The sequence below is a fragment of the Zonotrichia albicollis genome, chromosome 21 (genome assembly GCF_047830755.1).
Source record: "Zonotrichia albicollis isolate bZonAlb1 chromosome 21, bZonAlb1.hap1, whole genome shotgun sequence".
In the NCBI taxonomy this organism is placed as follows: domain Eukaryota; kingdom Metazoa; phylum Chordata; class Aves; order Passeriformes; family Passerellidae; genus Zonotrichia; species Zonotrichia albicollis.
This window is the reverse complement of record NC_133839.1, coordinates 1,915,667-1,943,564: the sequence shown is the minus strand read 5'-3', so window position 1 is coordinate 1,943,564 and position 27,898 is coordinate 1,915,667. Positions and strand designations below refer to the sequence as shown.

The following is a 27,898-nucleotide window of genomic DNA, read 5'->3' as shown; positions in this document are numbered from 1 at the left end:
CCCTGGCAGTGCTGGTTTCCAGCTGAGCTTGGCTGTGCAGTGGGGAGGGGGCTTTTGCTCTTGGCTGACTTGGGTGGACTGGAGGGAAAGGCAGTGAGGAGCTGCTGAAGGCACTGGGATTGTTCAGCTGCAGCAGAGCAGCGAGGGCAGAGCTCAGCAGGGATTGCAACTCCTTGCAAGGGGCAGCTCTGATCTCTGCTCTGTGACAGCAGCCAGGGCACGGCTGGGGCTGGGCCAGGGCAGCTCAGGCTGGAGCTCAGGGCAAGGCTCTGCCCCCAGAGGGTGCTGGCACTGCCCAGGCTGCCCAGGGAATGGGCACGGCCCCGAGGCTGCCAGAGCTCCAGGAGCCTTTGGGCAGCGCTGCCAGGGGTGCCCAGGCTGGGGCTGCTGGGGGGGCTGGGCAGGGACAGGGGCTGGGCTGGGGGATCCTGGTGGGTCCCTTTAGTTCGGGCTGTTCCATGGTTCTGTGATTGTGTGTTTTCCCTGTGGAGTGTTGGGGACAGACTGGTGTGAAGGGACACTCACAATGTGTGGACACTGTGGGGAGAGGGACAGATTAACTGACCAGTCACAAGTGGTGGTTGAAGGCTAGTGGAACACATGTTGTATTGGTCATTGTAAAGCCTGGGCTTCTTTGAAGGCAGTTTGGTGTGGAGGTGATGGGGTTGGTGCCAATTCCTTTGTGAACAGAGCCCTGGAGGTGCCCCTGTCTGCCATTGACCTGGCCCTCGTTTTTGGGGAAGTGGCTCTGAGTAACTTCTGTCTGGCCATTGGGTCCTGTGCTGTGTGCACAGCCCGTGGTGCCCAGCTCCTTGTGTTTGCTGAGCTCTGTCCCCCGTGGCATCACACACAGGCACTGTGCCCATCTCTGCACACCCCAGGCTACCTCACACCAGGAATGTGCCTCATGTGCCACTGCCCCACTGACCATTCCAGCTGCCCCACTGGCCATTCCAGCTCTTCACTGGCCATTCCATCTCTTCACTGGCCATTCCAGCTCTTCACTGGCCATTCCAGCTATTCACTGGTCATTCCATCTCTTCACTGGCCATTCCAGCTCTTCACTGGCCATTCCAGCTGCCCCACTGGCCATTCCAGCTCTTCACTGACCATTCCAGCTCTTCACTGGCCATTCCAGCTATTCACTGGCCATTCCAGCTGCCCCACTGGCCATTCCAGCTCTTCACTGGTCATTCCATCTCTTCACTGGCCATTCCAGCTCTTCACTGGCCATTCCAGCTCTTCACTGGCCATTCCAGCTGCTGCAGCCCAGAAGTGTGACCTGCTGATGCTGCTGGTGCCTCCTGCCTCTGGAGCAAAGGCTTTGTGACTCTGCTGCTGCTCCCAGCACTTCCAGGAGCTGTCCTTGCCCTGGCTCTGAATCCCCTCCTCCATGCAGACAGGCAAGGCTTTGGTAGGATTTTATTCACCTTCATTGGGGCAGCTGAGACTGGAGGTGTTGAAAAGGGTTGTTTTAATAGCAAATCCTGATGAAGTGGTGACGGAGGAGTGAATGAACCCCTCTCCTGTGTGGAATTGCCAACCCCCAGCCTGTCTCCCTTCAGGGGGTGCTGGGGACAGTTGGTTAAACGGGGGATGTGTCTGAGCTGGGACCAGGGTGCTGAGGGGCACATGTGGCTCCAAGTGACAGTTTTCCTGCAGGGCTCAGCCTTGGGACGTGGCTGAAATGCACATTACAAGATTTACGTCTCTTTTCTGAGTCACACATCTGCTCTATTTATATTTTAGTTGTTACTTGGAGCAATTTACAAAAGGGATTCCCAGCTCAGTTGCTGCTATTCATTGCAGTGTTTACATCAAACCAGGCCTTGTGTTTTTTGCCTCCTGTTTGCACCAGCTCCTGTCTTTCCCAGCACTCCAGACTTTGCCTCCATCCATGTGGAGCATCCCAAACCCTGTGGGGGATGGAAGGGGCTGTACTGGGTGGGATGGTTGGGGACAGTGGCCACAGTCCCCAGCCAAAGAGCTGTTGGTGGGTTTGGGCCATTTTCCTTTCAGCTGCTTTTCCACAGAAGTCTTTCAGTCCTGTGGGGTCCCTCTCTGGCATCCCAAGAGGAGAGGTTGGCTCTCAGCTGGCTCCTGTCAGCTGCAGCTGCTGTGGATCCCCTGCACCCCCAGGGTACCCCGGGTGTCCCAGCCCTGGGGTGGGGGTTCCTGCCCTGCACAGCTCAGGGGTGCCACATTCCCTGTTCTTCACTTCTTTCTTCTGGCAAGATTCACGTGCTGACCTCAGGCCAGGGGCACTTGAACAGCCACAGCACATGGATCCTTCTCAGGGCAGGGAAGTCAGGGCAGACAGGCACAGAAGTCCCATGGAGCTTTCTGGAGAGGAGAGGAAAAGCAAAGGCACTTGTGTTGTAACTGGGGAGAAAGAGGGGGAGACTGTTTATCACATGTGGATCATTTCCTCCTGTTGGGAATAGCATCAGATCAGTATTTGTGTCCTGGAAGGCTGAGTTATCTGTGAGCTGATCAGAAGTTTGATACAAGACTCCTTAAGCTCTCAATCTGCTCTCCCAATCTGGTGCTTTACAAGGAACATTTTGGAGAGGACTTTTCCAGTAATGCATTAAATCAGAAATGTTTCTGAGACAGAGTGAAGAGAGAATCCTTCTGCTCTGAGCCTCTCTGTCCACCTCCCATGCACACATTGGGTTCATGCCATGGTGCTGATATTTCACTTGCTGAGCTGCTCAGCATATGAAATTCAAGAGCACTTTGGATTCTCCCTGGTGAGGTAAAATAGTACTGCAGAAGCCTTAAGAAATTCTGTGAGACCTCTGACATCTTGTCAGGAAGCCACAGGGACAGATGGGTCTTGGAAATTTTTAATAGGCTTCAGCCATCATTATTCCTTGGAAATGCATCCACTTTAAGGGCTTTTTTCTGATTTCTTTTTGCACAATTTAGATGGAAAAGCAGTGGAACGTGACTCTTCCGTTGGATATACACGAAATCGATATTCAGGGACCTGGATTTTTGACCATGCATTGAGATACACGTCCGGTATGTGATGGAAGGGTGTGAAAGTCTAACCAGGGCTCAGGGAGCAAAGGAAGCTCTGGAAGCAATGGGTGCATTGCCCAGATTCCAGGTGCAAGGCTCAGGAAAAGCCTGGCCCACCCGAGTGCACCAACTAACCCCAAACCTTCCCCACCTGCATGACACACCCTGAGTGACAAGGACCTCACTGCTGGTGTCCAAGGCCACCTGGGCATGTTCTCTGCAAGGCCTTAACACACAGTGATGTCCTTCTTCCTCCTCTTCACCTTTCCTCCCCTCTAACAACCCATTTTTTTTGGCAAGTCACCCCTCCTTTCTCTAACATAAGGGCCTGTGGTGAGCTGAGCACACAGCTGTGGCTGCTGAGCTGTGTCTCTGCCTCAGGTCTGTAACACAGCTCCCTCACACCCTCCCCAAGTCCCTGTGCTCCTGGGCCACTGCTCTACCACCTGTGGGAAGAGGGTGAGTGCAGGTGTCCCCCTTAAAGTTGAATCCAACCTTCCCTGGGTTCCACTTGACACCTGGCAGCCCCAGGACACCTGCACAGAAGCCCTGGCCTGGCACACATGGTCCCTCAGCTCCTGCCCCTGGTGTCCAGCACAGCCCCTGCACGAGGGCTGCAGCCCCTGCTTGGGTTCACAGTGCAGAGGGAAGGCACTGCACAGTTACCTGCACAGCTGACCTTCTTGGAGAGCTGCACAGTGCATTTCTGTGCCATAGACTGTCTCCAGAGGAAGTAGGAAATACAGTAAAAATGGAAAAGAAAATTCAGCCTAGAGCCCCTCACTGTTTTTGACCTGTTTGCACCAACTCACAGAATCACAATGCTTTGGGCTGGAAGGGACCTGCCATGGCAGGGACACCTCCCACTGTCCCAGGCTGCTCCCAGCCCTGCCCAGCCTGGCCTTGGGCACTGCCAGGGATCCAGGGGCAGCCCCAGCTGCTCTGGGCACCCTGTGCCAGGGCCTGCCCACCCTCACAGGGAACAATTCCTGATTCCCAATATCCCATCCATCCCTGCCCTGGCAGTGGGAGCCATTCCCTGTGTCCTGTCCCTCCATCCCTTGTCCCCAGTCCCTCTCCAGCTCTCCTGGAGCCCCTTCAGGCCCTGGCAGGGGCTCTGAGGGCTCCAGCCCTGTGATTAACTCAGTAGCCTCCTCTGGAGCCATTCCCACTCTTCCCAGTGCTCCATGTGCAGCCAGCACTGCTGGGATGTGAGTGGGCATCAGTGACATCCTGCTGTTGGTTCAGCTGAACCTCAGCTGTGCTCAGGGCTCCTGTTTGCAGGGCCCAGGGCACGGTGAGTGCTCTCATCTGCTGCTTTGGGGCTCCAGCTCCAAGAGTTTCATAAGAGAATTGTGGAGGTTGGTGGTGAAAAGAATCAGTCCTTGAGCATGGGAGTGAGTGAGGGCTGGCAGACGCTGCTGACCTGCTGACAGCCCAGGTTTCACCAGGCAGCCTGTGAGGAGTGACCACAGGTGGTGACTGTCCCACAGCTGATATCTTTATAAAATACAGTGAGCTGTGATAATAAAAATGCTCTGGAGCAGATCAGATACAGCCAAGTGCCTGCGCTATCAGAGTATGGGAGCATTTTTTCAGCTGGGTACTCCGGTGTATCGGACTGTGACGAGTGGCCTCTTTCAGCATCAGTGACAAAGGAGCCTCCCCAGCCCAGGACACAGCCCCAGGTGGTGCTATCAGTGATGGGCAGGGAGTTCAGGGCTCTGACACTCTCAGGGGGGTGTTTTCTTCCCAAAATATAAGAATGGGACATGGGAAGGGGAAAAAGGACAATGAGCATTGTGTGTTCAGACAGCATCCTGGCTAGTTCCTGGCTAGAGCTCACTTTGAGTAGCTCCAGGTGAGTATTGCTGTGAAATGCATTTGGGAATGTTTATCTGGGTGTGTGTCAATGGTTTTGTTCTTGTTTGGGGCTCCTCCCTGAGTTTTGCTGTTTGGCATGGTCAGGAAAAGATTGTTTCAAGGTTGTGTGAGGAAAAGTGCATGGAAATGAAATTCTGCATTCATACCAAATTAATTCAGCCCTTTTTTCTCCCACCTCCTCTTCAGTCAAGTGATGCTCTCACCCTCTCCAAAGAGCACCAAGGGGATCCCAGTCCCACAGCTCTGGTGGACGGTTAAGAAATGCAGTGCATTCTGCAAATAAGAGCCTGGAAAGTGAATTTATAGACTGTGCAGCAAAGTCCAGTAGGAAAAAAAAGAGATTGAATCAACTCAAGTAACACATCTAAGGAAATTTCTGTCTGCCTGTTCAATAACAAAAGAGTCTAAATTCATGGCATAACTTCATCATTACAAATGGTTCTCCCAGCTCTTTTCCTCTGGTTTCGTTTCAAATGACTGTTTGCAGATGTGTGTTTTCTGGAATTAGAGACACAAATTGAGAAGAGGGACTACTGTGGTCATGTGCTTTTCCTTAAAAAGGGCAAAAGTTCTATTTGTATCTATTTGGTTTCCTCAGGGTGGATATTTACCAAATCTCTGTGGGTTTCTTGGGAAATTTGTACATTGTGCATTTCTTGAGAAATTTTGAAAACTCCAGGCCTCATGATAACATATTGCCTTCTTTTTTCAGTTGAAAAGGATTTTTTCCCAGCTACTAGGAACTTACTGAAAAGTAATTCAAGGTTATTTCTGTCCATAGGAAACATTAGTCATTATTATAAAATTATAAGTCAGGCTATTTTGAGAGGGGCCCTTTCACGTTAGCAAAGTTAAAAAGATACACTGAAAATGTAAGTTCAGGGTAATATGCCAAGGAATCTTAAATAAGGCTGACAGACAGAATAGTGTCTGGGAGAGTGATTTCCTGCATTTATCTCCATGAACAGTCCAAAAATGACTTTGCTGTCAAGTGCACCCTTTTGCTCGCAGTTTATGGACCAGTGTGCAGGGAGGCTGTTTTCCCTGATCTCTCATGTTGATGTGTGCTTCTCTCTCTTGTTTTTCAGGGTCTTACGAGTGTGGAATATGTGGGAAGAAGTACAAGTATTACAACTGTTTCCAGACCCACGTGCGAGCACACAGAGGTATCTCAGTCCTGCTGCAATCTCGGAAATCCTGGGATAATGCAGGTTCAGGGGATGGTCAGGCTGGAGCTCAGGGCAAGGCTCTGCCCCCAGAGGGTGCTGGCACTGCCCAGGCTGCCCAGGGAATGGGCACGGCCCCGAGGCTGCCAGAGCTCCAGGAGCCTTTGGGCAGCGCTGCCAGGGGTGCCCAGGGTGGGGTCTGGGCAGGGACAGGGGCTGGACACCTGGATGGTCCTGGAGAGTCCCCTCCAGGATATTCTGTGTTTTTAGGTCTATTTTCAGGAAGGTCCTGAAGGTTGCTCTGGTGCTTCCCTGGCTACCAGTAATTCTTCTCTGGGCTTCCCACTGAGAGGGGCCCAGTGATAAACGTTGGGGCTGTCTCAGCTTTGTGGCTCTTAACTCCAGCAATATTTCTCCCCAGGTCAGGAGCAGCTCCTGTGTTCAGAGCAGTATTTACTGCCCAGGGCTGTTGAGGGGCATCTCTGTGTGCTCAGATCACAGAGTTTTGCTTGGCAGGTCCCAGTGCCAGCAGTGTGGTAGCATCTCCCTGAGGTGCTCTGTACTCCTGCCCAGCTGGGAGTTCCATCCAGCCCTGAGAAGTCAGCCTGGTAGGATATAAATCAGATATGGGCATTGTGACTGCTGTATTTTTATGTTCAAATCAAAATGCTCCTTGAGCTGCCCCTGTGCCCCTGCTGTCAGCTGAGGTCACTTCCCAAATGCACTGTGTGTGTGAAAGGTCTCATGCTTGGTCAGGAGTGGCTTGATCTGGGGTTTCTGTAAGACTGAGCAATCCAATGTTGCTTAATTGCAGAAATGTGAAAGTTTGAGGTGGTTTATTCAATCAAAGTGTAGTTTGCAGGATTTGGAGCTCTGAAATACCAGAACAGCAGGGACTGCAAACCAGCTTCTCCTGAGCCTTTCTCTGGGTTTGTCTCCTGTCCCTGAGGTGAGCACTGGAGTCACTGTGCCAGGCTGGCAGGAGCACCTGCTTTAGCTCCTCAGGTGTAACCAGTGGTTGAAAATCCAGGAATAATGAAGGCTAATATCAAGTTTTAAATGCTCAAACTCTCAAAAGTCAGCACATGCACAGCTGAGAAGTGTTCAGAGTTTGTCACAGTCTCATAACACATCCTTAATTGCATGGCTGCATATTCCTTGTGTGCTGTTTAATATCACAGAGCTGCCTCTGTACTTCAGGATACACAGAATTGTTTTTCCATGCTGGTATTTCTTTTCCAAATACCAACAAAATTCCTTAAAGTCCTTTAAATGTAGCTTCAAGTAGCTTCACTCTGAGGCTTAAGGAAAAAAACCTAAAATAACAGGGATATGCTTCACCATTACATCACAGCATTGCAACAATTTTGCAATAATAATTGTAGTATTTAAATGTGGGACAAGGGTTGCTTTTATTTTACTTCTCTTCCCCAAGCACCATGGGATCTTTAATTCAGCTGGAATTTTAGGAACTCTGTTAGTATGATGTCACCTCCTAGTGTGTGATCTAATTAATTTGTATTCATTTATATTTTGATAATAAAATTAAGCAATATATTAAATTATATGGGTGCATCATCATAGACCTGTACATTTGATATCCATAGTTTTGACATGAACTCAGTGGAGACATGACTTTACCTTTTGCTTCCAAGGTCTTTGTCATGTGTAGTTGCAGAAGATGAAAATTTTCAGAATTCTGAATGTGGAAATTTATCACTAATTCTCACATCAGTGATGGAGAAGCAGAATTTATATCTGTGATACTCAGAAAGTGTTGGTTTATGTTACTGTAAGTGGATTCATGTAGTAGTTACATTTAAAGTGCATTCAAATTGCTTTAAGACAATAAAAATACAAATGAGTTATTTGTTCATCTACACTCTTCAGCAAGGAAGGAAACTGCAAACATGATGCAGCTCTGGCAGTGGGGAGCTGAGGCACTGGGCAGAGTGTGCCTGGCTGCAGAGGAATAACCTGCAGTGAAAGGTTAAGGACGGGTAGGAAAAAGAAGGAAGGATTTTTTGGAGGGAAGCCCTGTGTGGTATTATCCAGTGTGAGCTGTGCATGGACTGGACCAGGAATGGTGCTGGGATGGCAGAAGACTGCGGGAGTGAAGGGGATTTTTGTGAAAGATGCTTTTATTGCCCCAAGGCTTCACAGAGGAGAAGGGGCTGGTGCTGCCCCAGGGGACAAACGTGGGATAACATGGTGGGATGGCTGCACTGAGGATGTACCCTGCACTATTGGAATATGAATCCCAATATAACCAGTTAGATGGTGCCTGGGCCAGTTCTGACCCTCGCTGCTGGGCCAAAGGCAGCACTGTGGTGCTTTACCCCAGAGATACCTTGGCTGCTGGAGAGTGCAGCGGGGCACAAGACGCAAGTCCAGGCTTGTCAGGACTCCGTTTACCTCAGGAGAGAGAGCTTCTGGCGATGGTGAAGAGAAGGAAGGAGTGGATTCTGCTGGAGGGTTATATCCAGATGTTTATTCCATGGGTGCAGAGGTCTGCACCGGGACAATTCCTCCAACAGAATGAGGCCGCATGGTCTCATTAACCTTTTAAGCTCAGGGCAGGGGAAGGGGAGGGGACAGGTGAGCCACCAACCAGGTGAAGGGGCAGGGTCTCAAGGGACTAGGGACACCTATCACACAACGCCTTGCTGGTATGTTAGCCTGATTGACAGGGCACACTCAGCGAGGGGCGAGGGGGAAGGGAGAAGGTAAAACAGGACATTGCAACACACCGCAACACTGCACGTTGCTGTTCTCCAGTGATCTCCAGTCTGTGTCTCAGATCCAGTGCCAGGGCACTGGCAGCCAGCTCTCCCAGGGCTGCTTTCCTCGAAGCACTGCAATGTGAGCTCCCTTGGCCCAGCCCGTGCCGTTCTCAGCTGCCAGAAACTCCAGTCCTGAATCTTTCAGTCATTTCTTTCTGGCTGGGCAGAAAGGGGGGAGCTGGACTGCAGTGGCAGAACCTGGATTCCCTCTTGGCAGGATGGTGCCAGCCATGGTTTTCCCAAGGTCTGGCCACCCGTCAGTCACGTAACATCTTTCCCAGTCCTGGGAGACTCCCCAGCTCAGCATCAGAGGAGCTAGAACAAACTGAGGCTCCTTTCTTCTCTTTAGGTTTTTTGGCCATTCCAGCAGCAATAGCTGCTGTTAGTGATTTGCTGAAGGATACACCCCAACCCCTCTGCTCTCTGCTTGTCTGTGTGGTTCCTGTGTCACTAATGGGCCCTGGGGTGGTGCTGCAGGTGACAGAGCAGGAGACAGAAAAGGCTCAGGCCAGGAGAGAGCAGAGAAACTGGTGTTGATCTGCTTTGGACCTTTGTGGCAGAACAAAACATTTGTGTCATCAGCCTGTCTGTCACCACTCAGTGCCACAAAATGCAACATTTGGGGGCCTCTAGTTGTCCTTGCTTTGATCTGGGTTATTTCTGAGCTGTTTTTTGTGTCCAGGGCCCACCTGAGCCTTACAGCAGGGGGAAGGTCTGTCACCCTCTCTGCTCGTGCAGTCAATCTGTCCTTATCCACTGCTTGTTTTGCCCTGTGCAGAACTTGCTGTCTTTCTCATCCTTTGAGCTGTTCAGTTCCACATGAAGAGTTTCGCCCTGGCAACATCACATTCTTCTTTGCAATGAGCATTTTTTTGAGAAATTTTCTGGATTTTTTTATAGCTGCACCTGCCTCCACTCCAGCTCCCTGTGGCAGACAAGCTGCGTTGGAGGTGACCCGTGTTCTTGAGGCTGATTTCTTTTCTTGTCTGCCTTCAGAAGCAGGGGAGTTTATGTTATAAAACAGAGCATTTTCTTTGTTTATTGAGCCTTCCCTGTGGTGCTGAGCATTGGCTGGAGAATTCAGGCAGCGAGTGCTCTGGCAGTTTGCAGAATTCTGAGGCAGCTCTGCTTCAGGACGTGCTGCCCTGCAGGAACAAGTTCCCATTCTGCTTTCCCCCAAAAGCCGAGATCCAGGCACGGAAATCCCCGTGTAAGGGTTCTGCAAAGAACCAGAAATGTAGGTAAGAAACTTCCCCGCTATGTTTCACCGAGGAACAAAGGAAAAGGTTGTGTTCCTTCCCCTTTGCCTCCCCAAAACTCACAAATGAAATAAAGAAGGAACCCAACAAAAAAGTTATGTCGTGGAGCTGAAAGGCTCCTTTGTGAGCTGCTGTGCAGCCCTGCAGGATCCCGGCTCCTTCTGCTGCTGGAGTTCAGCTGGAGCGGAGGGGCCGCGCGTTCCCGGTGCCGATGGAAGGCTCTGTCCCAAATGTTGCTGCTTCGCCTACACACAACCCAGGGCTTCAAAATGTTTTGCTTACGGTGCTTTTATTTTAGCTGTGTGGGGTTTTTCAGGTCATTAAAAGGTTTGGATTGCCTTCAGGAGTTAGTCAGCTAGAAAGTTCTGCTTTGTACAGTTGGGTGGTGTTTAAGCAACATGAGCAGCAAAGCATCTGCATGTTTTGAGTCAGGAAAATTATTTCACTTTTAGATAACTACCAAAAAAAAAAAAAAAAGGCTGAAATTGCTTTATTAGACTTTCAAGCAGCAAATTTATAAACCTCTGGGCTGAGGCCAAGCAAGGGAGATTTGTACCCAAAGGAGAATTCTTCCAAAAGCAAAGAAAGAAAAGAGCAAGGCTCAAGTTTAACCCTCGCAGGATATATCGCCTCTAACCCAAGAATTGGTGGAAGTTCTCTGTTTCCAGATAAGCTTTTCTGGGCTGACTGATGATTTTGCTCAAGTTGTTTTCCATTATTACTTATTTACATTATAAGTTGTTGCATTGCCTCCCTCCAAGCCCCTCAGCTCTCCATGTCCTCCCCACAGGGCTGTGCCAGCCGAGGGCTGAGCTGCCCTCACCAGAACAGATCCTGGATGCTCTGAGCAGGGCTGGATTCTTCAGGCCAAGTTTTGAGTTTCACCAGTTAAAAAACTTCTCAAAGCTTTTCAAGTTTCAGATTAATGTTTTCCAAGAATGGGTTCTGCTCAATTCAAAAAATATGAAAAGGAAGATGACTCATTCAAATGGTGAATATGGAAAAACGCTTTTTTCCAAAGCGCACATTTTTTGGAGTCTGAGTTAAAGTGGTTCTGTCACTGAAAGGATTTTGAGGTGAGGAGTAGAAAACTAGAGGAGAGATGGTGTTCCTGAGCCATGGAAAGTTGAGGTTCATTTGTTTATTTGTTGCTGAGAATATCAGATTATTTTGGGGAGGTTTTTTGCCCTCTGCCCTGCATCCCAAGAGCCATTTTCCTGTGCACATTTCCCAGTCTGCAGCAGATACTCAAATGAAATGAAGAAAGCTTCTTGGGACAGAGGAGTTAACTGGCCCATTTTCCAGCTTCCCTTCCCACCTCCCTATTCTTACTGACTTTTGCAACTTTCTCAGAAATTTGTCTTTTGTTTCACAACTGGAATTACTTGGTCTGACCTCAAAGGTGATATAGAGTGGGCTGTAAGGGGATTTTTAGTTGGTAATTTTTAAATTCATGAATACTTTAGTCTATCTATGACTAAGAGTAACAACATTTCTTGACACAGTTCAGAAATGGCTGTTCCTCACATTTTGTGTCTTGCCTGATTCTTGTTAAATTTGACTAAAGTACTTTTTAAAGCTATTTAAATAGTGCATATATTTTATGATTTGTCCTGGTGTTGCTTGTGAACGCCAGGACAGCATTTTGCATAAATCTACTGTGCCATAGCTGCTTTTCCTTGAATGGTGGGTGAGAATTCAAACAAGTAGCAACTGTGGAAAAATCCTGGGCTTTGCTCTCGAGGTTCTGCAGTATCACTGAGGGTTTCTGATCTGGCCCCTGAGTTTATGAAGTCGTGCCAAATTAATACCATTGCCTAGAAGAATGATCTAATCAGGCAGGTTAATCAAGTAGAAATGTACAAATTCACAAACTCACAATCATTTGTTTTTATTATTTTGAAGAAATAAGGAAATTAAATGCAAACAGTGCTCATTACTTAAGGTTGAAAATTTTAAATTCAAAAATGCTGTGCCATTCTGCAGCTGTGGTTTCCAGTGCAGTGCAAGCATCATTCCAACAGACATATGGAATATTTTGCAACGCAGTTATTAGATAATGTGACATACAGTATATGTAATTTAGGATGAATATGAAACACTTCAAACTGGCTTGGAAGTCCTAATTGTTTATGATACTTGACTTGTAACTTTGGGGTTTGTTTTCCAGCTCGCAGCTTTGCCTGTTGCATTCATTTAGGGCTTGAACATGATCTCTGCTGCGTGCTTCTTGCAGTCCCACACACGACAGTGGAGGGAGCTTTCTCTCCCTTCTTTTCCCATCTGCCTTCAGCAATAGAATCTTCAGGATAGAATCAGCCTGCCTTCAGGATAGAATTACCCTGGGGGAATTCTTGTGGCCCATCTCTCGTGGAGGCTTTGCCATCACTGCCTGTGGAGGGCAGGCACGGTGGTGGAGCCGGCTGTGCCAAATCCAACGGGAGCTGAGCCGGGGGCACTGTCCACTGTTCGCTTTCCTGGTTCACAGCACTTGCCTATTAAAAAATTGTGTCCAGAGGAGGCCACGGAGCTGCTCCAGGGCTGGAGCCAGGCTGGGAGAGCTGGGGGTGCTCACCTGGAGAGGAGAAGCTCCACGGAGAGCTCAGAGCCCCTGCCAGGGCCTGAAGGGGCTCCAGGAGAGCTGGAGAGGGACTGGGGACAGGGGATGGAGGGACAGGACACAGGGAATGGCTCCCACTGCCAGAGGGCAGAGCTGGATGGGATATTGGGAATTGGGAATTGCTCCCTGGCAGGGTGGGCAGGCCCAGAGCAGCTGTGGCTGCCCCTGGATCCCTGGCAGTGCCCAAGGCCAGGCTGGACAGGGCTTGGAGCAGCATGGGACAGTGGAAGGTGCCCCTGCCCATGGCAGGGGTGGAACGAGATGGGCTTTAATGTCCCTTCCAGCCCCGAGCACTATATGACCACGAGCCCTTGTTGGCCATGTCTGCCCTCGCGGTCCCGGTGAGCCCCTCAGGGCCCGCTCCGTCCCGTGAGGGGCCGGGCAGAGCGGCGGAGCGGAGAGCGAGGGAGCGAGCGGGGCGGCGGTGGGGGCCGGGCAGCGCGGCCGGCGGAACTAAGAGCTGCTTTTTCTTTTTGCAGACACCGAAGCTGCCTCAGGGGAAGGAGCCTCACAAGGCAGTAAGTGCAGCGGGGCGCGGGTGGGCCGGGCGAGGGTCCCACTCCCCGAGGGCCCCGCGGGGCCGGGGCTGCGGCGGGGCCGTACCGCAGGCGGCCGGCAGGGGGCGGCGCCGCCGCGGAGATGGCGGCGCTGGGAGGCGGCGGGGCAGAGCGGGTGGGCACGGCGGGGCTGCGGGCACGGCTCAGGGTCTCTCACGGCACGGCGGGGCCGCTCCTCACGGCCTGGGGGTCTGTCAAGCACGGGAGCGCCCCTCACGGCCCAGCTCAGACGGTTGTCGCTGTCCCGTCCGCGAGGGGGGCGTGGTGCCCCGGGAGCTGCCCGGTGAGCGCTGTGAGGGGACCATGAGCGGAGCTCCCTCTGCCTCCTTTGCCGGGGAGGGCAGGGCACCGCCAGCCTCTAGCGGCGTCCAGCCCTGTATGGTTCTTAAACCCTAAACCTGCAGTTTGGGGTGTGTGCCCCAGTCCCGGGGAGGGAGAGCCAGAGCCGGCCCAGGGCTGAAAGGGCCGGGGCAGAGGTGGCACCAGAGGGAGCTGGGACACGCTCATGGCCGCCGTGAGGGGTGGGATGGTGGAGCTGGGCAGATCCCGATGACAGGAGAACTGAGAGATAGTGGGCATCAATGGAGAGAAGAGAGGTTGGAGCTGTTTGGGTAAAGTCCCAGGTAACCAGGACTGAGCTTGGAGCAGACTCAGCTTTGAGCAGGAGGTCACACCAGAGATCTCCCGAGGCCTCTGCCCACCTGGGTTTTGCTATGTTAGGTGAGAGCCGTGGTTCCCACTGGAAAGGTAAGTTCCCAACATTGGTGGTTGCAGACAGCAGCTTGGAAGCACCAAACTTACATTGGATGGGTACAGAAATGTTAGATAAATAGTAAAGAAAAATAAAAAGTACAACCAGACTACCTTTTCTGAACTCTTTCTTCACTGTATTCTGTGATAGGTGAACAATTGGCATTAGCATAGGGGGGTCTTGGCTTTCTGTCTGCAAAAGGAAGCAGGACTGACTTCACTGCAGGTGGGGAATGGAGATCCTCAGCCCTGAGCTGAAACATCTCAGTAGCAAGCAGCCATCCCACATCAGTGTGTACACACAGTGTACTGCTCACAGGGGAGGCTGGGCTCTGCAGCTGAGCCATTCCCTTGACAGAGTCCAGCTCTGTGCATGGAAACTCCTTCCCAGGCTCCTGTCACCTCCTTTGATGTCTCTCTTGCAGTCATTGCTCAGCTGCCTGTTGGTGTTTTACTTACTTTGAGGCTTTCCAGGCTCATCTTCTGGCTCCCTTGCTCTGAATTTTGCTGGCAGCCATGGCTATGTTCTGGGCTAGGCTGTGTGCATCCTGGGCTTGCTGATTGAGTGTTGGGTAGTTTTGACAGAGCTTGGGAACCACCTTGTGCAAAGAGAGATTTGGGTTTTTTCTGTAAGTCAGCTTCTCCCCTTCCCACCTGTTGTGGGAAGTTTTTTGGCTGGAAAAGATAGGGCAGAGTGAGGCATGAAGAGAGAAAAAGACATGAGGGCTCACACCTTTGCTGTGTGGGCAGACTCGATGTTGTTGGAGCTATAGAAGGATTTCTGTGGATGTAAATGCCTCTTCTGTGGTGTCTGGGTCCTGGAGAGAGGGGGAGAAGGGAACATCATGGACACAAGTCTGGGAGAGAAAAGCAAGAAGCAGCTGCTCGCTACTCCTAGCTCCCAAGGAGATGCTGTGGTGGCACTGGAGATGGAGCAGTAGGAGGGGCAGGAAATGCTTCCATCTTTGTGCAGGAATTACTTTTTACCTGCCACACTCATATCCCAAAATAGTCACATGTAGTTGAAAGAGATGGAGGTAAAACCCAGGCAGCAGAATTGGGAGCTGGTGAATGGTGGGGTAGGGAAAGGGGAAGAAGGATCCACCATGGCCATGCCCTGCTGGAGGGACAGCCTGGACATGTCCCCTGTCCTGCAGAGTGGATGTGGGACTGCTGGGCCAGTGCACATGGTTGTAATTTCCTGACAGAGCCATCTTCCTCTTCCCTCCTCATGCTGCAGTGAAACAACTCAGCTCTCTTCTTTTCTCCCTGTGCCTTCCCCTCTGAGGCTGGGTTAAATCCCTGGCCTACCCTCGTTGCTTCTGCATGTCTCTTCTCATTTTTCCACTCAATGGCTCCCTTGTTTCCTTGTCAGTCTGTTTGCTCCTCATTATATTTTAGGAATTTCTTATTTATCTTTGCTTTCCTGCTATTTTTGCTTTGCCCACTGCTGCACTGCTGTTTCTCTGTGACCCAGTCTGGCTGTTTACACCCTCTCCCTTACAGATGTCTGCATTGTTCCAATCTTCCTCTGCTATTTCTATCTCATTGGGAACCTCTATATTCATGGTCTCTGCAGGCATGGTTTGCTGCCCTCTCCCAAAATTTCTCAGTATTTAAGGGATACAGGAAGGTGTTGTTTCCTCTCCTGTGCTTCTCTGTGGGGCATGGATTACATCCATCCTGAACCTGTGAGTGAGGAGTCCCTTGCCCAGCAGTGGGGCCCTGGATTAGTTCACACAATAACTACATTGTACGACATTACAGCACATTACACACATTTGTGATGTGTGTGCACATCACAAGCTGCAGGGATGGAAAAGCTGATCAGGTTTTCTCCATGGTCACTTGGTAGAGGCAGCTCTTACTCACAGGCACCAGTGGTCACCCGGGAAGTGTTGGTGAAGTGCCAGGTGACATCTCAGCTGCTGCCTGTGCAGAGCACCTGGGCCGTGGCTCAGTTGCTGTGCTGTGCTCCCTGGGCTGCCCTGGAGCTGTGCTGGGAAGCAAAGTCTGGGTGTGTGAGTGAGCCTGGGCTGTGGGAGGATGAGGGACTGTTGGAGGTGAGGCTGTGCTGGAATGTGCCCTGGCCTTCAGCTCTGAGGGGCTCCTGGGGAGGGCCCATCCTGCCCTTTTCTTCCAGGGAGGAAGGGAGCTGTGGGGCCAGCTGGGACTCAGCTGAGAGCTGTTGTTTGTTCACTGCCTGCCTAAAGAGGAGACAGTGGTGTTTAGACTTTCCAGCTGGGAAAGCACTTTGAAAACTCACTTGAGGAAAAACTGCTGCATTTAGTTGGTTATTTTCAGTCTTTGGGAGTTATAGTCAATAGATGGTGTCTCTGGGACTCCCTTTATTTTTTTGGATGCATTCTTGAAGAGCCACAGCTCTGTGGTGGTGAGGAGAGGATGTGCTCACAGGGACATGGCTGCATGGCTTTGGGAGCTCCTTTTTGAGCCTTGGCTCATGGTCCAAGACCACAATTCCCACATGAGAGAGAATAAAACAATGCAACCCACAGTGCTAATGCGTTAAAGAGACTTGTCTGACTGCTACCAACTTTAACTGGCAGGGACAAGGAAGAGAAAAGCGTGATTTTGAAAAAAAAATTCAATTTAATATCTTTTTCCAGACAGGTGTGGCTAGTTTGACACCTGGTCACTGACTGTTCCCATAGAAGAGTCTGGAAGTCTTTTCTGAGATGCTCATATGCCTGTGTGGTTTGCTCTGGGCTCTGGGAAGTGCTCAGGGAAGGTGTTTGGGCTGGGTCTGTGCTCTCATTCTCCATGAGAATTCCAGTCATGTTTAGGGGAGTTACAAACTGGAACAAACAGTCTCCCTCCTGCTGCTCACATTCCATAGGACATTCTTGGCACCAGGACAGGTCCTGAATAAACCCAGGGTAAGAGGGGGGCCAGGGCCCTGTGGGGGCAGGGACAGGGCAGAGGCAGCAGCTCCTCTCACCTGATCAGGTGTTTGCACTGTGCCAGGCTCTGGGGTGGGCTGTGTTCAGTGGGTGGTGTCCAGTGACATGTCCCAGGTTGGGGACACAGCTACAGAAGCACAGAATCACAGAGGGCAGGGCTGGATGGGATCTTGGGAATTGGGAATTGTTCCCTGGCAGGGTGGGCAGGCCCTGGCACAGGGTGCCCAGAGCAGCTGTGGCTGCCCCTGGATGCCAAGGCCAGGATGGACACTGGGGCTGGGAGCAGCCTGGGACAGTGGGAGGTGTCCCTGCCCATGGCAAGGTGATCTTTAGAGGTCCCTTCCAACCCTAACCCATCTGGGACTGTGATTCTGTGGCTGTAGCATTCAGCCTGTTGGAGAGTGGTGCCATCCTTTTCTGCAGAAAAGAGGAGCTTATGTACAGGAGCATCCTCAGAGTAACCATAACTGGCTTGCAGAGCTTGAAGGGGAGCTGAGTTTTAGGGTTGCCCATGAAGTTCCCCTGAGTGTGTGTAGGTACTGGAGCTTTGCTCTGCCTGCTCCCTGCTGCTCTTTCTTACAGTGCTCTCCCTCTTCAGACCAGCCCAGGGCAGAACTCAGGTTGCTCTGGCAAATGTTTATATGACACTTGCCTCATTTCACCTCAGCAAAGGCCTTTCAATACCAAAATACCAAATGTTAACAGAGACAGCAGGTAGTGCTCCCAGTCCATGGTAGTTCTAAGCCCTTTGCCTGGCTGAGCCTGGGGTCACTCCCCAGAGGACTTTGGAATTCTGTAGGCAGGCAGGAAGCAGAAGGACAGAAAGAAAGTGATTTGCCAGAGGCAACAAATGGGTGAGTGTCAGTGGAATAAAGTGCAGGTCCCTGGGCTTGCAGCCCAGTTAGTGCTGGGCACAACGCTTGGATTACAGTTCTGTGCCCTGGGAAAGAAACCAGAAAATGCACAGGGAAGTGGGCAGGGAAGGACTGCTAAAAGCTGAAGGTACCTCAAAATACAGCTGATGTATTAACTTCAGGTATGTCTGGTTAGGGTCTGCAACTTGATGAGTGTTCTTCTTCCAGGGGAGAATTCCAGAGACTCGGGGAGCAGTGCTGATTGATATTCTAGGGGAGAGCCCTGCCATGCCTGAGTTCTTTAAATAAAGCACTGTTAAAAGTGGGAAGAATCAGGATGTGGTGCTTTCAGGAGCCTTGATCTCCAGCATGTCAGTCAGGCTGGCTGAATCAGGACAGCTTGCTGACAGTGGGGGTTGAGTGTGATTTTTCCCTGGTGACACCTTTTTTGAGGGCCATCACAAGCAAGGTGCAGTTTAAAGCAGGCTGTGCTCCCAGCTGTACTGTGACACCATACAGGGGATGGGCAGGAACACAGCGTGGAAAAAGAGCTCCACTAAAAAAGAGCTCACTACAAAAAGAGCTCCACTAAAAAAGAGCTCACTACAAAAAGAGCTCCACTGCAATCAGTTCTACTGCTCTGCTTGCTTCCATGCCTGGGCTGCTGCAGTTCTTCCTATGGCAATCCAGGTGCATTTGCTGGAGGCTGGAATTCCACTCATGGTGGTTTGCTGGAATTTCACTCATGGTGGTTTGCTGGTAGATCCCAGCCCCTCTGTCTCCATTTCCTGTTCCTGTGTACCTGCAGCTCTGTTCAAGAGGCACAGCTGGATTTTGTGCTGCTCCTCAAAAGCAGATCCCAGTGCTGAGCCTGGCAGCAGGTGAATCCTGGCCAGCTCTCCAGTGACCTCCCCATTTTGGGAGATGCTTCAGAGCCCAGCCTACAGATCCTGTGTGTAAGCCCAGAGCATCCCTGACAGCCTCTTTCTCTTGTGCCTGAAATCCTGGCATAAACAGGAGCAGCTGTCAGAGAACATTCCTGCTCACTGTGACCAGCCCCACAGACTGCAAACTCCTGGGCCACATCCCACAAAACCCCCACTGATCCCAAATAACACAACCTGATTTTTCTTTGTGTCTCTTGGCTTTTCTGTTTTAGGCCCCTTTTCCTTGCTTAGCAGTAATTTTTGAAAATCACAAATACCATCTCACAGGTGAGGATATATCTGGGTGTTTCAGACCACCCTCAGGCTGCAGGAGAAGCAAAATGTGGGAATTTGTCACACAATGCCACCACACAGCCTGATGAGCAGCTGAGGAGCAAATCCCAAGGAAGGCAGGGATGGCACAGCACCTGCTGCAGTGTCACAGGGTTAAAAAGAACTGCTTTTAAGGATAAATAGGGTGGCAAGAGGTGCCAAAGTGATCTTCAGAAGAAGTACTTTTGAAAATTTGATTATATATATATTTAATATCAATACATCCTGAATTTACTTTATTCTTCCCCATTTGTAGCTGCTCTTACTTATTGTGTGTAGCTGGGTGCTGGGCTAAGACAGGACAGCTGGTGGGAGGGGGTCACTAATGTTCACTGGGTCTGAGGATGATGCAGGCAGCAAACAGAACATTTTCCTTTCCAGTTTCTCAGCCAGATGCCCTCAAACTCACCAGCTGGGCACAGATGTACATCCATGTTCATCTGTGTTTCCACTGCAGTTACTGTGAGGAAAAAAAAGGAAGTGGCATTATTTTTTTTTTCCAAGATGGAATACAGAGTAAATATTTCAGAACTCCATAAATAAAAAAGATTGATCTGATCTTTTAAAAACATATTTCCCTTTGGGCTCTGACTAAGTGTGAGAAAGTTCAGCCTGAGAAGGAATTTATTTGGAAAAGCAGTGAAAGGTTAGAAGCAGGGATGTGGGCTGGAATATGCCTTGCAAATGTTAACTGTGGAGGCACAGTGCTAACGCCTTGCATGTGCAAAAACATTTGGAGGGTTGTGAATTTAAACCATGAAATTAATATCGTCAAAATTAAGGTTTTCTTGCCCACACCTTACTCATACAGGATATGGTGTTTGTAAAGTTCTGACAGGGATGGGAAGATGTGGAGGTGGTTTGCTGGTGTTAATTTATGGTTGAGGAAGAACCTTTAGCATCTCTGTTTCTTGATTAATTTGCAACATAAATGTTTCCTTAAAGTAAGTTAACTTTTGAATTCTTTTACTTTTCTGGGGGGTAGCAGAGCAAAGCCCAGGAAGTTGCTTTGTTGTGCTCATTGCCACTTCCCCAGAGAAAAGTGTGATGCAGTGAGTGCTGTGTGTGTGCACACCCACGAGCAGCCACCATGGTGACCTGTGAATCATTTACAACTGCCTGATTCATTTTCCCAGTGCTCTTATTTAATAATTCTCCTGCTCCTTGGGGAAAACTGTAAAAATGGATTTTATTTTCCTAATGTGTTTGCATTTTAAGTAAGCAAAGTCTCTTTAGATTCCCATTTGCCAAACAAGATCTGCACATGTAAGTGACCAATGGGCTGAGACCAAGGATGATAAATTTCAGTGGAGGAGGAAGAATTAAGAAAATAATAAGAAATTTAGTTCAGGAATTTGCAGTGTGGACAAATTTTGAGTTTTAAATCCAAGGTATTGGAGGTAGTTATCCCAAGATATGGGGATAGTCAGGCTGGAGCTCAGGGCAAGGCTCTGCCCCCAGAGGGTGCTGGCACTGCCCAGGCTGCCCAGGGAATGGGCACGGCCCCGAGGCTGCCAGAGCTCCAGGAGCCTTTGGGCAGCGCTGCCAGGGGTGCCCAGGCTGGGGCTGCTGGGGGGGCTGGGCAGGGACAGGGGCTGGATCCTGTGGGTCCCTTCCAACCCAGAACATTTTGTAGTTCTGTGACCTGTCCTCTGTCTGAGGTGGGTGAAATTGGGAACAGCTCCTGGATATCCAGTGTGTTTCCATCCAAGTCCTAAAGATACACTCAGGAACAGGGCACACACTGGAGGCTTTGATGTGCTGCAAGCCCTGCAGTTCCATAGCTCTGGAGAGGAGCAGTGTCTCTCTGGGTAGTTTTAATCAGAGATTTTACAAGAGGAGGCTTTCATGTTGTCTAAAATTCTGTGATCTTCAGATGATCTTATGTAGAAAATTGCTAATATTTCTTTCTCAATTCTTTCTCAGATTGCTGCCCAAATAGACCATCCTTACAGAAATCTGGATGTTAATATTTGGAAACAAATCTCTTAGAGTTCCTAGGCAGGAAAATTATAGAAAAATATATTTATTTCAATAAAAAGAGGATAAGAATTTTAGTAATCCCAGACTGTTCTGGTCATCCCTCAGTTTGTCCTCAAGATGCCAGGAGAGTTTTAGTGAAGGCAGAAATATATCCCTGGTGGTATCCAGTGAGTGATGCACTTTGCACCTTCCCATGTGGGTTGGAATTTAGCAATAGAAAAGGTGTGCAACAGCCATACCAGAGATTATTCCAAATTCTTCTTTCAGCCTGACCTTTTTCTGTTCAGCTGCTTGTTGGCATCTCAGCAGTGTTGAACCTGAATAGCAAACAAACCCATACACCTTCTGTATTTTAATTCTCAGTAGCTTCCCTCCTGAGGATCTTCCTAACCAGGAAGGCAGAGGAATCCAGGGATCACCTTCCTGACACCTTCTCCTTTCAGTCTAAGCAGGGTTGGTGTTCTTGATTGCCTCAGGTGATTCTGGGGAGCAGGGTCCTGCATCCCCCTGGCTTAATTTAATTTCATTTTGTTCATTAAGAGGTTTTATGGAGTCAAGATCTCTTCTTTAATGCTGCTCAGTCATTTAAGTAGCACTTCTTCTTTTCACTTTGGAAACCAGACAGTGATAATCCATCTGAATTCCCATCTGGAAATCACAGTAAGAGCAGAATTTCTAGTCCTGGACAAATGAGTAGGAAAAAGTCAAGAGAGGTTTGCTTTTCTTTTATGAAACTCTCAGTGCTACATCATTTAATCCAAGCAGTTGTGAAATAGATGAATGGTGTGTTCCCAGCCAAGCCATTTTTACTCCAGAAGGGGCTTTAAAATAAAATTGTCTTTATTGTGTGTTATGCAGAACTCCACAGTGTGAGCTTAATGGACTTTTCCACTTGAGATGGAACTTCAGATCCTTATTGATAGGAAGATAAATCTTTCCTCATTTACAGGTTGTGTAGGTTCAAGTAGACCTATTTTTTTAATTGTGCAAATTGAGGTAGTTCATTGCTAGATTGCTGGGAGTAACACCTTTAGACACTGATTAGACCATTCTTTGTCTTACCCTTATTCACACTTTGAATTTACAAGAAAAGAGCCCTGCCCTGCCCTGAAGTGACACCAGAATCAGGCAGGATCTGCTCATGTTGTGACCTTGTCTCATATGTCTGAATTCTACCTTGGATCCTCAATATCCTACTCCATGATGCTGATTTGGGGGATAATTGTAAAATATTAATATTTTTTCTTTAAATGCCTGATACTTGCTGTCTGTTTGGATTCAACCTGAGCATACTTTTAATTGAGGGAGAGGGAAATTCTTTGATGTGTAACATCCTGAGAGTGTCTCTCAGCATTCAGTAAGTAGTGTCCAAAACACCTTTTCCCAAAAACATTTTAAAAATTAATAATAGAGTTTGTGACCATCAGACTATTCTGAACCAGGGTTCATTCTCTCAGAAATTAAACCAGGATATTCCCCTCTGTAGGGAAATTCCTGGTTGTCTGGCATCAAGTTTCCAAACCTGGTAGGATTACATCCAGGCCTGGATGCTGTGCATTGAAATCTCCATTGTGATCCATTCAGCTGACACATGGTTTCAATAAAGTATCACAGAATTTATAGATTCCTCTGGCCACCCACTTGAAAGCTTAAAAATTGCTGTGGGTAATTCAGCCCTGTAGCTGCTGACTGCACCTGCAGCAGCTTTTCTCAGGAGCTGGAATGGCCCTGGAATCCTTCATGGAGAAGGCAAGCACGAGCCTGTGGCTCCATGCCCTTCACCTGGCACGGGGCCCCTTCCAGCTGGAAGGTGAGCCAGCACCTTGCACCAATTTTTGGGTCATTTCAGGGGATTTGACCCCTCCCTGTGAGGGTTTGGGATTATTCCTGGCTTGGCAGCTTGCATCCCAAGGATGCCTTTGTGTGAAGCATGGCAAGCACAGTGTTAACCCAGTGTGTTCCTCATTGTCTCCTGTGTTCCTGACAGAGGCCAAATGTTTGTGGGAAGGAAGTAAATTATTGTCAACTGAGTGATCTTGGAATAGTTTGCCCACAGGGAATTTTTTTTTCCTTACCCCCATTTAGGATCTGGCTTGTGCCTTTGTGTGAGAGAATTTCTGTCCTTTCCAGAATTCTGGATTTTATTATTATTTAATCCTTACTAATGTAACTCTGGGTACTTTAATCCTCTTAAGGGTTTGCTGCTGACTTTGGGCTCAGTCCTGCTCCCTTTTCAAGGAATTTTGCCATTAGACACCTTTAAGTAGAGTTCTGATGTAAATTGAAGCTGATTTTACTGGCAGCTCTGTCCCTGGCTGTGAAATGCCTCTGTAAAGCTGTAACCTGTGTGCAAGGCACAGTTCCAGTGGGGAGGAGAGGGGGGTCTGTGCTCCTGCCTGCAGCCCTGACCCTGCCTCTCCTCACTGCCAGTCTGCAAGGAATCCTCAGAAGATGCCAAAGGCTCAGGGCAAAGGAATTGTCTGTGAGCCTGCGCGGGGAATGTTCTGCCAGCTTAGGAAGCCATAAATGTGTTCCTTTCCATCTAGGTGCCCCTCTGGCTGCGGAAAGGGAGAAGAAGCCTCTCTCCAGAGCTGTCTTTGTGCTGCCCTGGGTGGAATCCACAGAAACAAGTGAGGGTCCCAGATGTTTTGTTTTTTCCCTGATGTGTTGTAAGGAAGCATTAGCTGCACTCTGGGTCTTCCAGGGAGGCTGCTCAGGTGGAGTGTGCCCTGGACACAGCTTGGAGAGGTGTTTCCCCGTGGGAAGCATGCAGCATGGTCCTCAGAAAATGCCATCCTTTCCTGTTTCTGTGCATCAGGTGCCTTAGTCATGGGGACTGGCTCTTCCTGAAGAGTGCTGGTGTTGCTCATGGTTCCTTCCAGTGAGGCAGATATCCCAGGAAAGGTGATGTTTTTTCCAGGTACTGCCACAGAGCCATTCCCCAGCTCCAGCCCTCTGGGTTTGTCATCAGCAGGACTTGAGCATCTGCCAGCAGATTTTCAGGAAACAAGGAATGTGAAACCAAGGATCAGAGCAAGTCATTGACTTGTGATCCACTGGCCAAAGCTGGAGGGATGATGCTGATCCTTTGTGGTCACTTAAACCCCACTCAGAAGGCCTTTTTGGGGCCAGAAACATCACAGCCTCAAAGACAGAAGCTGTGACATAAATGTAATGCAGCTGCAAGAAATCCAGCCCCTCCCCTTTAAGAGCTGCTCCTGGACTTTATGTTTGGGAAACCTTGTTTGTCAAGGTGAATGAGTTATGTGGAATTGTCATAGAATGTAGGATTTAGAATAGAATTCCTTATGGATTTAGATTTAGAATCCTTAGGATTCCTTTAGGATTTAGAATAGAATTCCTTGGGTGCTTCCTTTGCCATTCCCAAACCTGCTGGTGCAAAGGAGACGCCCTGCTCATGGAGCAGGACAAGCAGTGCTGTCCAGACTGCCCTCTTCTAATCTTCCTGCTTTTCTCCTGACTGGGACCTGTAGCATTTCTGGATGTTAGGAAGAATTCATCAGGCTGTTGTGATCTGTTTACATTCAGCAGTTTTGCCCTTCCACATGTGGAGAATGTCCCTGCTAGACTGCTGTTCCTGCAGTGCTCTGCCAGAGGAGATCAATAGGATTCAGGGTGTCTGCAGGGTGCCAGTACTGAGAGCTCCTCTATCAAGTACCTTTTGTGATTTCTGCCATTTGAAAGCCCTGGGTGAATTCTGGGCCAGGTGGAAATTGTTCTTCACCTTGGACAGGTCCTTGAGGAGCTCCTGCAGGTGCTGTGGGGAGAGCCCATGGTTTGGGACCCTGCATGGGCTGTGCTGGCAGGGATGCCAGCTGGGTGGGTGTTTCCAGTGTGGGTTCCTGGGATGCTGTGCAGAGCTCTTGGAGCCCAAAGGGCTCAGTGTGTACCCAGCTTTTGTGGTATTCCTGCACTTAGGAGGGTGATCTGTATTTCTAGCTGTATGCTTAGTGATACAGAGCTCCTGACCTTTCAACACATTTCTGATTGCTCTTATTCCCTTCCTGGATTTCTAAAGCAAAATCCACAGAGGCCAAGTGTCCTAAGGAAAGAAGTGTCTTGTTTTGGCTGCCACTGCTGGGCATGTGTTCTCTGCCTTCTCTTTCCTGCCAAAATGAAATATGTGCTTCCTTCTCTGGGGAATATGTGAATCAAACCAACAAAAATTCTTCAAATCTTGAATGCAGGGTCTGCTGGGAAGAGAGCTGAGCTCAGCCTTGGGGCAGGGAGTTCAGCCAGTCCCAGTGAGTGCTGGACACACCACCAGAGCCAGCTGGCAGCAGCTCCTGGAGATGGGAGAGAAGAGCAGCTCATTCTTTTATTGGGATCCACTTGCAAGCAGAGTGGTCAAAACTTCTTTCAGTCCCCTTGCAGTTATTTCTTGGGGTACTTGAAAAACCTGCTCATTTGGCATCTGAGTGTGCCAGTCCTTCACAGCTGAGGAGCTGCCTTGTAATGAGGCTGTGCCTTCCCTTTTCTACTGCCAGCAAGATAAGGTGCTCTATTTTGGCCTGTGTGTTAAAGATGAATTGTGAGCTGACTAAATAAGTACAGCTGGTACTCACTAGACCTCTCTCTGGAATCCCTGCTGCTGTTGAAAAGGCTCCTGAGCATGAAGGAGAATGATACTTGAGTCTGGGTTTGAGCAGATGTTCTTAGGAGCATTTTGAAGGTCTGTGTTTGCAGCGGGCTCATTGCTCAGCTGGCAGCAAGGATTTGAATACCAGTAAGAACCAGCATGTTCTGGGGGCTGAGGAGTGTCCTTCCCTGCCCTAACAGTGCCTGCTGCTGTGGCTGTGCTTTGGGTGGAGCCTTAAGGTGCAGCCCCTGATGACAGCAGAGACTTTGAATCTGAGCAAACTTGCCTAGGTAGCATTGGCTGTCTGGATCCAGCTCTGCAGAGGTTTAAGGATGGTTTCAGTGTTGGTTTGCAGCCACACCTGAGCCCCTGAAGCCGCTTGCAGCTCTTCCCATGGCAAGCTGTGTTACAGGCACTGGATATTGTGCCCCAGCTGGACACCTTGGGGTAGGAGTTAGGAAAACTGCCCTGGAACAGCTTTCCTGTGAGCACAGCCTGGCAGAGCTCAAGAAGCATTTGGACAATGCTCTGAGATTGTTGGGGTGTCGGATCCTTGTGGGTCCCTTCCAGCCCAGGAGATCCTGTGATTCCAAGTGGTGCTGCAGGGAGTTCTGCCCAGGGAGGTTCTGGCTGGGAAAGCAGTGTCTGCTGGGTCAGTGCTGGGTCAGTGCTGGGAGGCTGTCAGCAGAGATGGCTGTACTGATGAGGAAGAGAAATCCTGGCTCTGGGGAGCAGCCTCAGCAGGGACTGCTGTTCAGAGAGGTAAAGCTTGGCTGCACATGGGCAGCTCTTTGGGAATTCTCTGTAAAGCTCCTGTCTCTGAGGCTGGGCACTGCTTGCTGGGTGTTCTGTCCCACAGAGCCCAGGAGATCAGTGCCAAGCTGGACCAGCTGGAACAAATTCTTGCTTCTCTGTAATCCCTGGAGATCCTTCTGCTGTGGGGACAGTCCCCTAACAACACCAGCAAACCCCTCTGCTCTGGGCTGTGCTGGTGGCACTTGTTACATGTTCCATGTTGTTACATGTTCCATGCTCCCTGCACTGCCAAGGGGAGAAGTGCCCATACCCAGCATGGGCTCTGCTGGGGACAGTAAGATCCCTGTGTGTGACAGGTCCACAGGTAGCCATGCCTGGCCCTGTGAAATGGTGTGTTAGTTTTCTTCTGTTCTAACAAGTCTTGTTATTTACTGAGCTCCTTTCTTCCAAAGTAAGGTCATGATAGTTTTTGTTCTGTGAACGTGAAAGTGCCCGGTCTTTGGGACTGCTTTGGAGAGTTAATCTTCACTTGGTCCTGTAGAGCTCATTGCACTTCAAAAAGGAGGTTGGCTCCTTGGTTTGGGGACACCCATCGAGGTGGGACTGATGCCAAGTTAGGAGTTTCTCTGCTACTTGACTGTGCTAATTGTCCGGGGGGTTTTGCAACAGCTACACAGATACTCAGCAGCAATCATTGATCCTCTTCATTGTGGGAGAGGGCCCAGGGAAGAGGGAAGCCCTCAGCCCCGTTTTTTGACCACACAAGGAGCCTGCACAAGATCACATAATGGAACAGACACAGTTAAATGTGCCTTGCCAGTGCTTTTGCCACTGAAGTGTTCTTACAGGTGTGTTCTGCTGCTCCTCCTCCTCTCCCTCAAGCCATGCTGTCTGTGCAGAGAGTCCTTTTCTCCCTGCTTGTCCAACCTAGACTTCTAAAACCCCCTTAACTCTAGTTTAGCCCTGCTGTGCTCTGATTAAAATACAAATAGTTTTTAGTCACAAAGGTAAAGTTCCAGTGCCCAGGTATTTAACACCATTTAGATTTGGCAGTTTTCTCTGCTAGATCATCATAGCTCCTCCAGTCACTCTGAATAAAGGGTGACAGTGATCCTTTATTTAGTGCTGAACCCCAAGTGCTGCTGGAATGAGCAGTGAGCCCAAGTGAGTGATTACACTGTACCAATATATCGTAGCTTAAAATAGGGAGTGGTTTTAAAGTAAAGTGATGGAGAAGTAAAATGAGAGCTTACTTAATGTGCACAGTCTGGTGTGTTGGAGTACAGGATGGAAGAGGTAAAAACAAGGCTTTAACTTTGCTGCTAGTGGGAATACATGGACACAACTGCACTGCTGCAGGGGAGCTCCCTGAATGGCAGGTCCTCTGTGAGCCCTGGCAGCTGCTGCCTGCACTCCCTGCTCCTGCTGGGAAGGAAACACACAGGTTTCAGGATCCCTTGTGGCTGTACAAATGATGTG

General features: G+C 49.5%; 1 protein-coding gene across 13 annotated transcripts in view; it reads left to right on the top strand.

Moving 5' to 3' along the window:
* Positions 1-27,898, top strand: part of ZNF618 (zinc finger protein 618) — a 147,874-nt gene that overhangs the window by 83,718 nt on the left and 36,258 nt on the right. For 7 of the 13 annotated variants that reach the window (XM_074556420.1, XM_074556418.1, XM_074556430.1 and 4 more), the window contains exons 4-7: positions 2,932-3,027; positions 6,000-6,077; positions 13,219-13,257; positions 23,610-23,693. In XM_074556420.1, coding sequence (XP_074412521.1) covers positions 2,932-3,027; positions 6,000-6,077; positions 13,219-13,257; positions 23,610-23,693 — 297 coding nt within the window. The remainder of the gene's footprint in view (positions 1-2,931; positions 3,028-5,999; positions 6,078-13,218; positions 13,258-23,609; positions 23,694-27,898) is intronic. The other 6 variants (XM_074556422.1, XM_074556424.1, XM_074556427.1 and 3 more) reach the window with 3 other exon arrangements.